The sequence below is a fragment of the Oncorhynchus gorbuscha genome, linkage group LG04 (genome assembly GCF_021184085.1).
Source record: "Oncorhynchus gorbuscha isolate QuinsamMale2020 ecotype Even-year linkage group LG04, OgorEven_v1.0, whole genome shotgun sequence".
Classification (NCBI taxonomy): Eukaryota; Metazoa; Chordata; class Actinopteri; order Salmoniformes; family Salmonidae; genus Oncorhynchus; species Oncorhynchus gorbuscha.
In genome coordinates this window covers 44,001,294-44,015,507 of record NC_060176.1, presented here as the reverse complement: position 1 = coordinate 44,015,507, position 14,214 = coordinate 44,001,294, and the positions used below count along the sequence as shown (strand labels likewise).

General features: G+C 52.7%; 1 protein-coding gene across 1 annotated transcript in view; it reads left to right on the top strand.

Annotated features, from left to right (window-relative positions):
- ptch1 (patched 1) overlaps window positions 1–13,602 on the top strand; it is a 94,989-nt gene extending 81,387 nt beyond the window's left edge. The window contains 5 exon segments of the mRNA XM_046346877.1: window positions 10,649–10,748; window positions 10,963–11,316; window positions 11,437–11,644; window positions 11,647–11,979; window positions 12,266–13,602. Coding sequence (XP_046202833.1) covers window positions 10,649–10,748; window positions 10,963–11,316; window positions 11,437–11,644; window positions 11,647–11,978 — 994 coding nt within the window. The 3' untranslated portion in view covers window position 11,979; window positions 12,266–13,602.
- Window positions 13,603–14,214: the final 612 nt, after the last annotated feature.

The window sequence follows — 14,214 nt, the reverse complement described above, 5'->3', positions numbered from 1 at the left end:
AACTCAAGGGCAGGAGAGAGTGGTGAAGGGCAGAGAGGAAGTGAGGAGAGGAAGGAGAGGGATGAGGGGTGAGAGAGACAGACAGAGAGAGTGGTGAAGGGCAGAGAGGAAGAGAGGAGAGGAAGGAGGAGGGATGAGGAAGGGGTGAGAGAGAGACAGACAGAGAGAGTGGTGAAGGGCAGAGAGGAAGAGAGGAGAGGAAGGAGAGGGATGAGGGTGAGAGAGACAGACAGAGAGAGTGGTGAAGGGGCAGAGAGGAAGAAGAGGAGAGGAAGGAGAGGGATGAGGGGTGAGAGAGACAGACAGAGAGAGTGGTGAAGGGCAGAGAGGAAGAGAGGAGAGGAAGGAGAGGGATGAGGGGTGAGAGAGACAGACAGAGAGAGTGGTGAAGGGCAGAGAGGAAGAGAGGAGAGGAAGGAGAGGGATGAGGGGTGAGAGAGACAGACAGAGAGAGTGTGAGAAAGAGAGAGCTGGAAAGTCTTCTGGTTTTTGTAATCTCCTACAGCTAGTTTAACTGGGCTCTCCAGACATTTACAAGGCTGATGGGATGGGGGGGAGTGGAAATTAAAAGTGACAGTGTGAGAAAGAGTGAGTGTGAAAGTGTGTGTGTGTGTAATCTGTGTACAGTGTTTGTGTGTCTCCAGACATTTGCTGATGGGATGTGTGTGTGTGTGTGTGTGTGTGTGTGTGTGTGTGTGTGTGTGTGTGTGTGTGTGTGTGTGTGTGTGTGTGTGTGTGTGTGTGTGCGTGCGCGTGCGTGCGTGCATGTTTGTGTGGGCACACAAATGAGAACATTAGTCATTCCTACCTTTCTATAGGATGAGAAAAGCAGAGGTGAGCCAGAGTTCCTATTACTAAGTGCTAAGCATATTGGAACACTGAATATGCTACATCTGCAGACTACTGTCTAGGTAGCCATTAAATGGATACTTCAGGGTTTTGGCAATGACTGCACGTTTAGTTTTTCCCCCCTAAGCTTGTTTTAATTGATTTTTAATCAGCTGTGTAGTGAGTGCTAGGGCAAAAAAACAAGGACCGACTTTGGGAAACCCTAGTCTATGGTATCTATCTACTAGCATACTAGCAATTACTATAGACTTGCAGTCATTAGCTTTAAGGCTAATTAGCAATTGTGCTAACACTAGTTAGCAACATCATTCAAACTGCACGCAGAAACATAAAATTGTAAAACCCTGAAGTATAAAATTGTAAAACCCTGAAGTATCCCTTTAAATGAGGTAGCTTTTTAATGTGGGTGATCTATCCCTTTAAGCGGGTCACCTCCACCCATGTGGTCCGAAAAAACACACACACACACACACACACACACACACACACACACACACACACACACACACACACACACACACACACACACACACACACACACACACACACACACACACACACACACACACACACACACACACACACTGCCCTGCTCCCTGACCTTATAATCATGGGGGTCAACGATGACGTGCCAGGGAGTGAGAGTGCACACACCCACACACTAACCCGTCCTTCTCTCCTCCCCTCCTCTGGTTCACGCTGCTCTCAGGATCTGTCTCAGGCCATTTGAAGTGTGGGGTGTTTTTTCCCCAAACAAAGCAGTGCCAGAAGACTGCAGAATAACAGCACAGCCTGCTCGTATTTTTCTGCTCACGCTGAAAGAAATGTTGCCCTGACGTTCCCTGTTAACCCCACAAATGTTTTCACTCTAAACAGCTCCAGCACTGTGTGTGGGTGTTCGAGTGGAGATGTGGCTTTAAACCAAAGCAGAAGCTCTGTGACTTCAGCTACTCTCCTCCTCTCAAAGTCTAGAGCGATACCAACAGAGGAGAGGAGAGGAGAGGAGAGGGGAGGGAGGGGAGGAGGGAGTAGGGAGGGGAGGGAGGGGAGGGGGGAGGAGAGGAGAGGGAGGGGAGGGGAGGGGAGGAGAGGAGAGGAGAGGAGAGGGAGGGGAGGAGAGGAGGGAGTAGGGAGGGGAAGGAGGGGAGGAGAGGAGAGGAGAGGGGAGGAGAGAGGGGAGGGGAGGGAGGGGAGGGGGGGGAGGGGAGAGGAGAGAGGGGAGGAGAGGAGTAGGGATGAGGGGGAGAGGAGAGGAGAGGAGTAGGGAGAGGGAGGAGAGGGGAGGAGAGGGAGGGGAGGGAGAGGAGAGGAGAGGAGGAGGGAGGAGGAGGGAGGAGAGGAGAGGGAGAGGAGAGGAGAGGGGAGGGGAGGGAGGGAGGGGAGGGGGAGGAGAGAGGGAGAGAGGAGTAGGGAGGGGAGGGGAGGGGAGGAGAGGAGAGGAGAGGGGAGAGAGGAGAGAGAGGAGTAGGGAGGGGAAGGGAGGAGAGGAGAGAGTAGGGAGGGGAGGAGGGGAGGAGAGGAGAGGAGAGGAGAGGAGAGGAGAGGAGAGGAGAGAGAGAGGAGAGGAGAGGAGGGAGAGGGAGAGGAGAGGAGGGAGGAGAGGAGAGGAGGAGAGGAGAGGGAGGAGTAGGGAGGGGAGGAGAGGAGAGGAGAGATAAAGGCTTTAGGTCTTTTCTCCCCCACTTCGTTCATGTAAAAGCATGGGACTATCTTGAACAAGAAAGTCATACAAAACCTGTACATGTTCACTTCATTCACAACGTGTATGGGACATGTTATTATGAGGCTGTTTAGGTTGATAGAGAGCACGCCACAGCTGTCAGCTAAACACAACCTACCCCACACACCCTGTCTCCAGACTCCCTCACTGTATCCCTAACCCCCATCACTCTATCACTATATCCCCAGCCCCCATCACTGTATCCCCAGCCCCCATCACTGTATCCCCAACCTCCCTCACTGTATCCCCAAACTCCCATCACTGTATCCCCAACCCCCATCACTCTATCCCTAACCCCTATCACTATATCCCCAGCCCCCATCACTGTAACCCCAGCCCCCATCACTGTATCCCCAACCTCCCTCACTGTATCCCCAACCTCCCTCACTGTATCCCCAAACTCCCATCACCGTATCCCCAACCTCCCCCTGTATCCCCAACCTCCCTCACTGTATCCCCATTCTCCCTCACTGTACCCGTAGCCCCCATCACTGTATCCTCAACCTCCCTCACTGTATCCCCAACCTCCTTTCACTGTATCCCCAGCCCCCATCACTGTATCCCCAGCCTCCCTCACTGTATCCCCAACCTCCTTTCACTGTATCCCCAGCCCCCATCACTGTATCCCCACCCCCATCACTGTATCCCCAGTCTCCCTCACTGTATCCCCAACCCCCATCACTGTATCCCCAGCCCCCATCACTGTATCCCCAACCCCCTCACTGTATCACCGGTCTCCCTCACTGTATCCCCAACCCCATCACTGTATCCCCAGCCCCCATCACTGTATCCCCAACCCCCATTACTGTATCCCCAGTCTCCCTTACTTTATCCCCAACCCCACCATTGTATCCCCAACGGCCATCACTGTATCACCAACCCCATCACTGTATCCCCAGCCCCCATCACTGTATCCCCAACCCCCATTACTGTATTCCCAGTCTCCTTACTGTATCCCCAACCCCCATTACTGTATCCCCAGTCTCCCACACTGTATCCCCAACCCCCATCACTGTATCCCCAACCCCCATTACTGTATCCACAACCCCCATAACTGTATCCCCAGTCTCCCACACTGTATCCCCAACCCCCATCACTGTATCCCCAGTCTCCCACACTGTACCCCCAGCCCCCATTACTGTATCTCCTGTCTCCCCCACTGTATCCCCAACCTCCCTCACTGTATCCCCAACCCCCAACACTGTATCCCCAGCCCCCTCACTGTATCCCCGGTCTCCCCTACTGTATCCCCAACCCCCATCACTGTATCCCCAACCCCCGTTACTGTAGCCCCAGTGTCCCTTACTGTATCCCCAACCCCCATTACTGTATCCCCAGTCTCCCACACTGTATCCCCAACCCCTAATACTGTATCCCAACCCCCACCACTGTATCCCCAACCCCCAATCACTGTATCCCCAACCCCCAATCAATGTATCCTCAACCCCCATCACTGTATCCCCAGTCTCCCTCACTGTATCCCCAGCCCCCATCACTGTATCCCCAGCCCCCATCACTGTATCCCCAACCCCCATCACTGTATCCTCAACCCCCAACACTGTATCCCCAAACCCCATCACTGTGTCCCCAACCTCCAACACTGTATCCCCAGCCCCCCTCACTGTATCCCCAGCCCCCATCACTGTATTCCCAACCACCATCACTGTATCCTCAGCCCCCATGACTGTATCACCAACACCCATCACTGTATCCCTCAATCACCCATCCTTTATCCCCAGCCTCCTCACTGTAGCCCCAGTGACCCTCACTGTATCCCCAGCCTCCCCCTCTGTATCCCCAGCCTCCCCTCTGTATCCCCAGCCTCCCCACTGTACTGTATCCCCAGCCTGACCCCTCTCTGTATCCCCAGCCCCCCCTCTGTATCCCCAGCCTCCCCTCTGTATCCCCAGCCTCCCCTCTGTATCCCCAGCCTCCCCCTCTGTATCCCCAGCCTCCCCTCTGTATCCCCAGCCTCCCCTCTGTATCCCCAGCCTCCCCTCTGTATCCCCAGCCTCCCCCTCTGTATCCCCAGCCTCCTGTATCCCCAGCCTCCCCCTCTGTATCCCCAGCCTCCCCCTCTGTATCCCCAGCCTCCTCTGTATCCCCAGCCTCCCTCACTGTATCCCCAGCCTCCCCTCTGTATCCCCAGCCTCCCTCACTGTATCCCCAGCCTCCCCCTCTGTATCCCCAGCCTCCCTCACTGTATCCCCAGCCTCCCCTCTGTATCCCCAGCCTCCCTCACTGTATCCCCAGCCTCCCCTCTGTATCCCCAGCCTCCCTCACTGTATCCCCAGCCTCCCTCTGTATCCCCAGCCTCCTCTGTATCCCCAGCCTCCCCCTCTGTATATCCCCAGCCTCCCCTCTGTATCCCCAGCCTCCCCCTCTGTCCCCATCCCCTCAGTATCCCCAGCCTCACTGTATCCCCATCCCCAGCCTCCCCTCTGTATCCCCAGCCTCCCTCACTGTATCCCCAGCCTCCTCTGTATCCCCAGCCTCCTCACTGTATCCCCAGCCTCCCCTCTGTATCCCCAGCCTCCCCTCTGTATCCCCAGCCTCCCCTCTGTATCCCCAGCCTCCCCTCTGTATCCCCAGCCCCCCCTCTGTATCCCCAGCCTCCCCTCTGTATCCCCAGCCTCCTCTGTATCCCCTCTGTATCCCCAGCCCCCCTCACTGTATCCCCAGCCTCCCCTCTGTATCCCCAGCCTCCCCCACTGTATCCCCAGCCTCCCTCACTGTATCCCCAGCCTCCCTCACTGTATCCCCAGCCTCCCTCACTGTATCCCCAGCCCCCCTCTGTATCCCCAACCCCCATTACTGTATCCCCAGTCTCCCACACTGTATCCCCAACCCCCATCACTGTATCCCCAACCCCCATGACTGTATCCACAACCCCCATAACTGTATCCCCAGTCTCCCACACTGTATCCCCAACCCCCATCACTGTATCCCCAGTCTCCCACACTGTATCCCCAGCCCCCATTACTGTATCTCCTGTCTCCCCCACTGTATCCCCAACCTCCTCACTGTATCCCCAACCCCCAACACTGTATCCCCAGCCCCCTCACTGTATCCCCGGTCTCCCCTACTGTATCCCCAACCCCATCACTGTATCCCCAACCCCGTTACTGTAGCCCCAGTGTCCCTTACTGTATCCCCAACCCCCATTACTGTATCCCCAGTCTCCCACACTGTATCCCCAACCCCTAATACTGTATCCCAACCCCCACCACTGTATCCCCAACCCCCAATCACTGTATCCCCAACCCCCAATCAATGTATCCTCAACCCCCATCACTGTATCCCCAGTCTCCCTCACTGTATCCCCAGCCCCCATCACTGTATCCCCAGCCCCCATCACTGTATCCCCAACCCCCATCACTGTATCCTCAACCCCCAACACTGTATCCCCAAACCCCATCACTGTGTCCCCAACCTCCAACACTGTATCCCCAGCCCCCTCACTGTATCCCCAGCCCCCATCACTGTATTCCCAACCACCATCACTGTATCCTCAGCCCCCATGACTGTATCACCAACACCCATCACTGTATCCCCAACACCCATCACTTTATCCCCAGCCTCCCTCACTGTAGCCCCAGTGACCCTCACTGTATCCCCAGCCTCCCATCTCTGTATCCCCAGCCTCCCCTCTGTATCCCCAACACCCCAGCCATCTCTGTATCCCCAGCCTCCCCCTCTGTATCCCCAGCCTCCCCTCTGTATCCCCAGCCTCCCCCTCTGTATCCCCACATCCCCATCAGCCCCTCTGTATCCCCAGCCTCCCCCTCTGTATCCCCAACATCCCCATCTCTGTATCCCCAGCCTCCCCTCTGTATCCCCAGCCTCCCCTCTGTATCCCCAAGCCTCCCCCTCACCCATCTCTGTATCCCCAGCCTCCCCTCTGTATCCCCAATCCCCACCCATCTCTGTATCCCCAGCCTCCCCCTCTGTATCTGTATCCCCAGCCTCCCCTCTGTATCCCCAGCCTCCCCCTCTGTATCCCCAACACCCCTCTGTATCCCCAGCCTCCCCTCTGTATCCCCAGCCACCCCTCTGTATCCCCAACTGTATCCCCAGCCTCCCCTCTGTATCCCCAGCCCCTCTGTAGCCTCCCCTCTGTATCCCCAGCCCTCTGTATCCCCAGCCTCCCCCTCTGTATCCCCAGCCTCCCCCTCTGTATCCCCAGCCTCCCCCTCTGTATCCCCAGCCTCCCCCTCTGTATCCCCAGCCTCCCCCTCTGTATCCCCAGCCTCCCCTCTGTATCCCCACTGTATCCCCAGCCTCCCCCTCTGTATCCCCAGCCTCCCCTCTGTATCCCCAGCCTCCCCCTCTGTATCCCCAGCCTCCCCCTCTGTATCCCCAGCCTCCCCTCTGTATCCCCAGCCTCCCCTCTGTATCCCCAGCCTCCCCCTCTGTATCCCCAGCCTCCCCTCTGTATCCCCAGCCTCCCCTCTGTATCCCCAGCCTCCCCTCTGTATCCCCAGCCTCCCCCTCTGTATCCCCAACATCCCCAGCCCCCCCTCTGTATCCCCAGCCTCTGTATCCCCCTCTGTATCCCCAGCCTCCCCCTCTGTATCCCCAGCCTCCCCCTCTGTATCCCCAGCCTCCCCCCTCTGTATCCCCATCTCTGTATCCCCAGCCTCCCCTCTGTATCCCAGCCTCCCCCTCTGTATCCCCAGCCTCCCCCTCTGTATCCCCAGCCTCCCTCTGTATCCCCAGCCTCCCCTCTGTATCCCCAGCCTCTCTGTATCCCCAGCCTCCCCCTCTGTATCCCCAGCCTCCCCTCTGTATCCCCAGCCTCCCCCTCTGTATCTCCCCTCTGTAACACCCATCTCTGTATCCCCAGCCTCCCCCTCTGTATCCCCAGCCTCCCCCTCTGTATCCCCAACACCCATCTCTGTATCCCCAGCCTCCCCCTCTGTATCCCCAACACGCCTCTCTGTATCCCCAGCTCTCTCTCTTCTCTCTCATTCATTCATTCATTCATTCATTCATTCATTCATTCATTCGTTTATTCATTCATGACGGACGGAAGGACAAACAGACAGACAGACAGTGTAGTGTAGTAGGCCAACCATGCTGTCTGGACATGGATTGGTTCTCCCCATGCTCCGCTACACTATGCAGACCGTACACTGGAATTCCTTCTCCACTCCGGCCGACACACACACACACACACACACACACACACACACACACACACACACACACACACACACACACACACACACACACACACACACACACACACACACACACACAGACACATACCCACATACCCACACACACACACACAGACACATACCCACATACCCACACACACACACACAGACACATACCCACACACACACACACACACACACACACACACACACACACACACACACACACACACACACACACACACACACACACACACACACACACACACACACACATACCCACACACACACACACAGACACATACCCACACATACCCACACACACACACAGCACATACCCACACACACACTGAATCATATATACACACACATTTCGTGCACACTAACACACACGCAGATCCAATGCAGAGCCAATGTAACTTACACACACACACACACTTCAATGTTGTGCCATTGTAACAGAAACGCTTCTTGGATGAACAACTTAACAACTGAATGAAGGCATGTCCAGGACCCCGAATCCACACAGCCTCTCAGAGTATGAGTTGCGATCTAGGATCAGGTGTCCACCTGTCCATAGAGATGTAGGATCTTAATTTGATCACTTGGTGTATTCAAGGCTTTAAAATGCTGCTAAAGTTTGTGATGTCCACTTTAAAATGTCAGAGTTGATTTGCCCTAATAACAAATGTTTCAATCCCCACAAAAAAAAAAAAAAATCCACATAATCATTTACATGTTCTGTTGCTGCAGGATTATTTTCCTGTTGAAGCAAACTCTCTCAAATCAAGGTCCTACATCTGTACACATTAGGAACACCTTACTAATATTGAGTTGCACACAAGCCTAAGATCACCATGCGCAATGCTAAGCGTGGGCTGGAGTGGTGTAAAGTTTGCCGCCATTGGACTCTGGAGCAGTGGAAACGCATTCTCTTTAGTGACGAATCACTCTTCACCGTCTGGCAGTTTGACAGACGAATCTGGGTTTGGCGGATGCCAATGAAAACGCTACCTGTCCCAATGCATAGTGCCAGCTGTAAAGTTTGGTGGAGGAGGAATAATGGTCTGGTGGCTGTTTTTCATGGTTCGGGCTCCTTAGTTCCAGTGAAGGGAAATCTAAATGCTACAGCATGACATGCACAAAGTGAGCTCCATACAGAAATAGTTTGTCGAGATCGGGGTAGAAGAACTTGACTGGCCTGCACAGAGCCCTGACCTCAACCCCATCAAATACATTTTGGATGAATTGGAACACCGACTGTGAGCCAGGCCTAATCGCCCAACATCAGTGCCCGACCTCACTAACGCTCTTGTGGCTGAATGGAAGCAAGTCCCCGCAGCAATGTTCCAACATCTAGTGGGAAGCCTTCCCAGAAGAGTGGAGGCTGTTATAGCAGCAAATCGGGAGCCAACTCCATATTAATGCCCATGATTCTGGAATGAGATGTTGGATGAGCAGGTGTCCACATACTCTTGGTCATGTAGTGTATATACAGGGGTACGGTGGGAAAGGAGGATGGTCATCCTTAATGGAGGAGCTGGAGTGGAGAGAGAGAATGAGTTAGAGACAAGGGGAGAGAGAGAGAGAGAGAGAGAGAGAGAGAGAGAGAGAGAGAGAGAGAGAGAGAGAGAGAGAGAGAGAGAGAGAGAGAGAGAGAGAGAGAGGATTTAGAGAGGAGATTGGGGGGTCTTACCTGATACACTGGAGATTTAATTAGACGGGGGGATTGTAGAGTGCCGGGAATTTCACATGGGCTTAGCTGAAAAGAAGGGAAAGAGAGAAAGAAAGAGGGATAGAAAGAGAGGTAGAGAGAGGCCAGGGAGGGGTGGTGTTCAGTGTTCCCCTTCTCTTCCTCCTAGACTAAATTTTTAAATTCTATACCCTTCACTTCATTTGTTTCCTTCTTTTTTTTTTTAGAGGAGAGGAGAGAGGCCCCTGCTCCCCTCTTTCCCCCTCAACCCCCTCCTCCCCTCCAGCCCCTCCCCCACCCTTCCTCCCCCTCCACCCCCTCGTGCCCCTTCTCCACATTCCTGACTGCTTTGTTTTCTTCATGTTTGCTTATACCACACACCCAAAGAAGTGCCCCCTTTTTCCCTCCCCCTTCTCTCCCCCTCTTTTTCCATGCCTTTGAATTAACCAACTCCAGCTAATTATGCTTCTTTCTCTTTCTCTGTGCGGCTTTCTAAAGACTAACCCTCTTTGGCAGGACTTAGTAACACACAAGGTACATTTATATGTTCTACCAAACCAACGTGTGTGTGTGTGTGTGTGTGTGTGTGTGTGTGTGTGTGTGTGTGTGTGTGTGTGTGTGTGTGTGTGTGTGTGTGTGTGTGTGTGTGTGTGTGTGTGTGTGTGTGTGTGTGTGTGTGTGTGTGTGTGTGTGTGTGTGTGTGTGTGTGTGGTGTGTTTGTCTGAGTATTTCTTCAGACATGTGTAATGGTTCATCTAGTGCATGTTTGTCCTTGTCTAAGCCTCTCTCCTGTTGATCTGTGGTTTCTCCAGGTATTCTCTTTGTATTCACACGCACACACACGCACACACACACACACACACACACACACACACGCACACACACACACACACACACACACACACACACACACACACACACACACACACACACACACACACACACACACACACTCATGCTGGCTTACACTGTTGTTTCTCTATGGGTTCTGCAGGTGTGTTTTTGCTCTAATGCCTGTGTTTGGTGTTCAATGTGGTTGTCAGAGGTATTTCAACGAGACGCTGCCAATGTTCCATTGGTTCAGTTGGTTAAAGCATCTGCCAAAATGACGACAGTATGTTAATGGTTGGGACTCTTGGCATTTTGTCTTCTGCAGGGTTCGTCTGGGGTGTTTGATGGAATGGCATGTCCATGTTAACGTTCCACTGTGTTGGTTTGTTGCAGGTATTTCTTTGCTGTGCTGGCCATCCTGACAGTTCTGGGGGTGCTGAATGGTTTGGTCCTTCTTCCTGTGTTGCTGTCCTACTTCGGCCCCTATCCAGAGGTCAGATGGTTTCTCCTGTTTAGCCATCTATATATCTCCACCACATAGCAGGAAATGGCACACTCACACGTGTTTTTTTTACCCACATTTTTTACGCATTGGAGAACTGACGGCAACTTTTGATTGGGTGTTCTAACACGAGCTCAGCAGCGTAGTTTGCGTAAAAGTTCCCACTCATCTCCTCACACCTCTCTCCTTTCACTGCCCCCCTCAGGTGACCCCTGTGGATGGGCATAGCCAGTTACCCACCCCTTCCCCGGAGCCTCCTGCTCACGTGGTCCGCTTCTCAGTCCGCCCACGCCACACCACCTCCGGCACGGGGACAGGAACGGGCTCTGACTCGTCCGACTCTGAGTACAGCTCCAACACCACGGTATCAGGCATCAGCCAGGAGATGCAGCAGTACGACCTCCCTGCCACTAGGGGCAGAGCTGGGAGAACAGAGGACATGCAGTACGGCATCCAGACCAGCAGGGGCAGAGCTGTTAGAACAGAGGAGGTGCGACTAGGAGCAGGGCCAAGAAGAACAGCTAGACAAGGAGACGGAAGAGCCTACTCTGTGTCTTCTGTAAGTTCTTTGGATAATGCACACATCTATGTACTCACACACACACACACGTAACAAATGCTCACACTCCGTGCGAGATGTGTACAAGTTGTTCTGATTTTCTGATCTTTCTCTCATCAGTCGGTCCTGCCGGAGTCAGGGGCTCACCCTGGTGCATCCCGTCGCTTCAGCAAAAGGGACCTACAGTCGCTGCCCCCAGCACGCCCGCGCATGGACGCTTTTGAAACTGCTACTGAGGCCGGAGGCCATTACAGCTCCGGAGGCCATTTTGGCTCGGGCCGCCACAGAGAACGCTCCGCGGGGCACAGGACCCGTCCATCCCACAACCCCGGCCCAATCACCACCAACCTCACCACCCTAACCCTAACCCCGCCCCTACTTACTGTCAGCCAATCACCATGGTAACGGCCTCTGCGTCCGTTACCGTCGCCGTCCACTCTGCCCCTCCCCCCACTCAGAGCCCCACTTCCTCTTACCCAGGACACACTGCAGCAAACAGTTACCACACAGCAGGCGGCGCAGAGCCGGTGCCTGCCTTCCAGGACCCCCATGTGCCAGTGGAGGTCCATATCAGCCGCAGAGGAACCAAGATGGAGGCCATGGAGCTCCAGGATGTGGAGTGTGAGGCAGCTGAGAGCGACAGTGGCAAGAGGGCAAGCTGAGGTAAGCCCCATTGGAGTTTGTAGCTTCTCGTGACAATGAAGAAATTCACATGTTTGATGTTACATCCACAAAGGACTTGGATTGAATGTCCCTGTTCTTTTTTCTTCTTTGATTTTTTTTTTTACTTGCAAAAATGTCCCCATTCAGTCCATCAAAAGCCCGCCCTTTTTTGGGGGGGCTGCAAACTGAACATAATATATTCAGCGTTGCGCCTTTAGAGAGGGAGATGTGCGTGTTGTCCTGACACTCTCCTAACCGTGTGTTGTCTCTCTCTCTTTTGTTCCAGTGGAGGAGAGCAGAAGTACAATGGCCAAAGACGGACTCCCTCTCTCACTCAGCGGCCCACAGCGCAGCGACACACAGGACCCAGTGGTGGCTAGCGCCCTTGGTGCTCAATCTGACTGGAACCCAGTGGATGTTTGTTTCAGATATCTCTATCCATATTTAAAAGATGTACACTCATGTAAATATGAAAACAAAAATAGCTATAATTTAGGAGCTGTTCAACTCCTTTTTTAACAGACTGGGGACGTCATTTTGTATGGCGTGTGTGTGCGCGTGTGTGCGTGTGTGTGTGTGTGTGAAATCTCTGATTACTGTTCACTCATCTGTGGATCTGTGCCATGAGGAAAATTCATCTGGACAATACATTTCAGCATTCATTGTTGCTGCTTAAGATATTTCGGTAGTGATGTATGATAACTGTGTACATGAACTTGTGTAATAATTCTATGCAAATGTTTCTTTTACGTTATAAAAGAGGTGAGCGAGTGTGCAAAGGTGATTGCGTGTTTGCGTGCGTGGCTAAATCATCAGATCCATCTCTCAAGAAATAGGCTAACGATCACGTCATGTGAAGCGTTACACAATAACTACACGGAGATTGTGTGTGTATGTGTGTGTGTGTGTGTGTTTGTGTATAAAGGTCCGTGTTTTTTTTTAAACGATTAATTTGCTTATCACAAACCTGTGGTAGTTATGAAACGATTACTGTCGAACTCTGACTCACGCTATGCGTGCTATTTAAGACGAGCAGATTATGAAGAAGATATGCAGCTGTGTTGTTTGTGACTGTCCCTGCGTAGTAGCTTCCGCATCGTCTCTGCTCTGAGCTCTTGTGTTGCTGTCTGGTTGTCTGGGGATTGTTTTACTGTAGAAGGCCATGCGTGCCTTGGCTGTCCCTCGGACTCAATTGCCCATCTCCCCTTTTCTCTGGTGATGTCATAGCTCTCGGCAGCCATCTTGTAGTAGCATGAGTGGGCGTGAAAGTATCACTCCCGTAGCTAATGCATATTACAGTTGGAGTAGAAAATCCATGGTAGCCATTATGGAGGATATTTTTTTCCTTCTTTTCCTTCTTCTCGTGAACGCAACTTCTGTTATTCTAACTGTAAATATACCGTTTTCGTCAACAGTTTGGACACACCTACTCATTCAAGGATTTTCTTTATTTGTACTATTTTCTACATTTGAGATAAATAGGGATACATCCAAACGGTGAAATAACACGTATGGAATCACGTAGTAACTCAAAAAGGGTTAAACAAATCCAAATATATGTTATATTTGAGATTCTTCAAAGTAGCCACCCTTTGCCCTGATGACAGCTTTTCACACTCTTGGCATTCTCTCAACCAGCTTCACCTGGAATACTATTCTAACAGTCTTGAAGGAGTTCCTACATATACTGAGCACTTGTGGGCTGCTTTTCCTTCACTCTGTTGTCCACGTCATCCCAAACCATCTCAATTGGGTTTAGGTTGGGTGATTGTGGAGGGCAGGTCATCTGATGCAGTACTCCATCACTCTCCTTGGTCAAAAAGCCCTTACACAGCCTGGAGGTGTGTCGGGTCATTGTCCTATTGAAAAATAAATGATAGTCCCACTAAGCACAAACCAGATGGGATGGCATATTGCTGCAGAATGCTGTGGTAGCCATGCTGGCTGGTTAAGTGTGCCTTGAATTCTAAAGGAATCACTGACAGTGTCACCAGCAAAGCACCCCCTCACACCATCACACCTCCTCCTCCATGCTTCACGGTGGGAACCACACGTGGATATAATCCGTTCACATAGAACCAAAAATGTCCAATTTGAACTCATCAGACCAAAGGACAGATTACCACCGGTCTAATGTCCATTGCTCGTGCTTCTTGGCCCAAGCCAGTCTCTTATTTTTATTGGTGTCCTTTAGTAGTGGTTTCTTTGCAGCAATTTGACCACGAGGGCCTGATT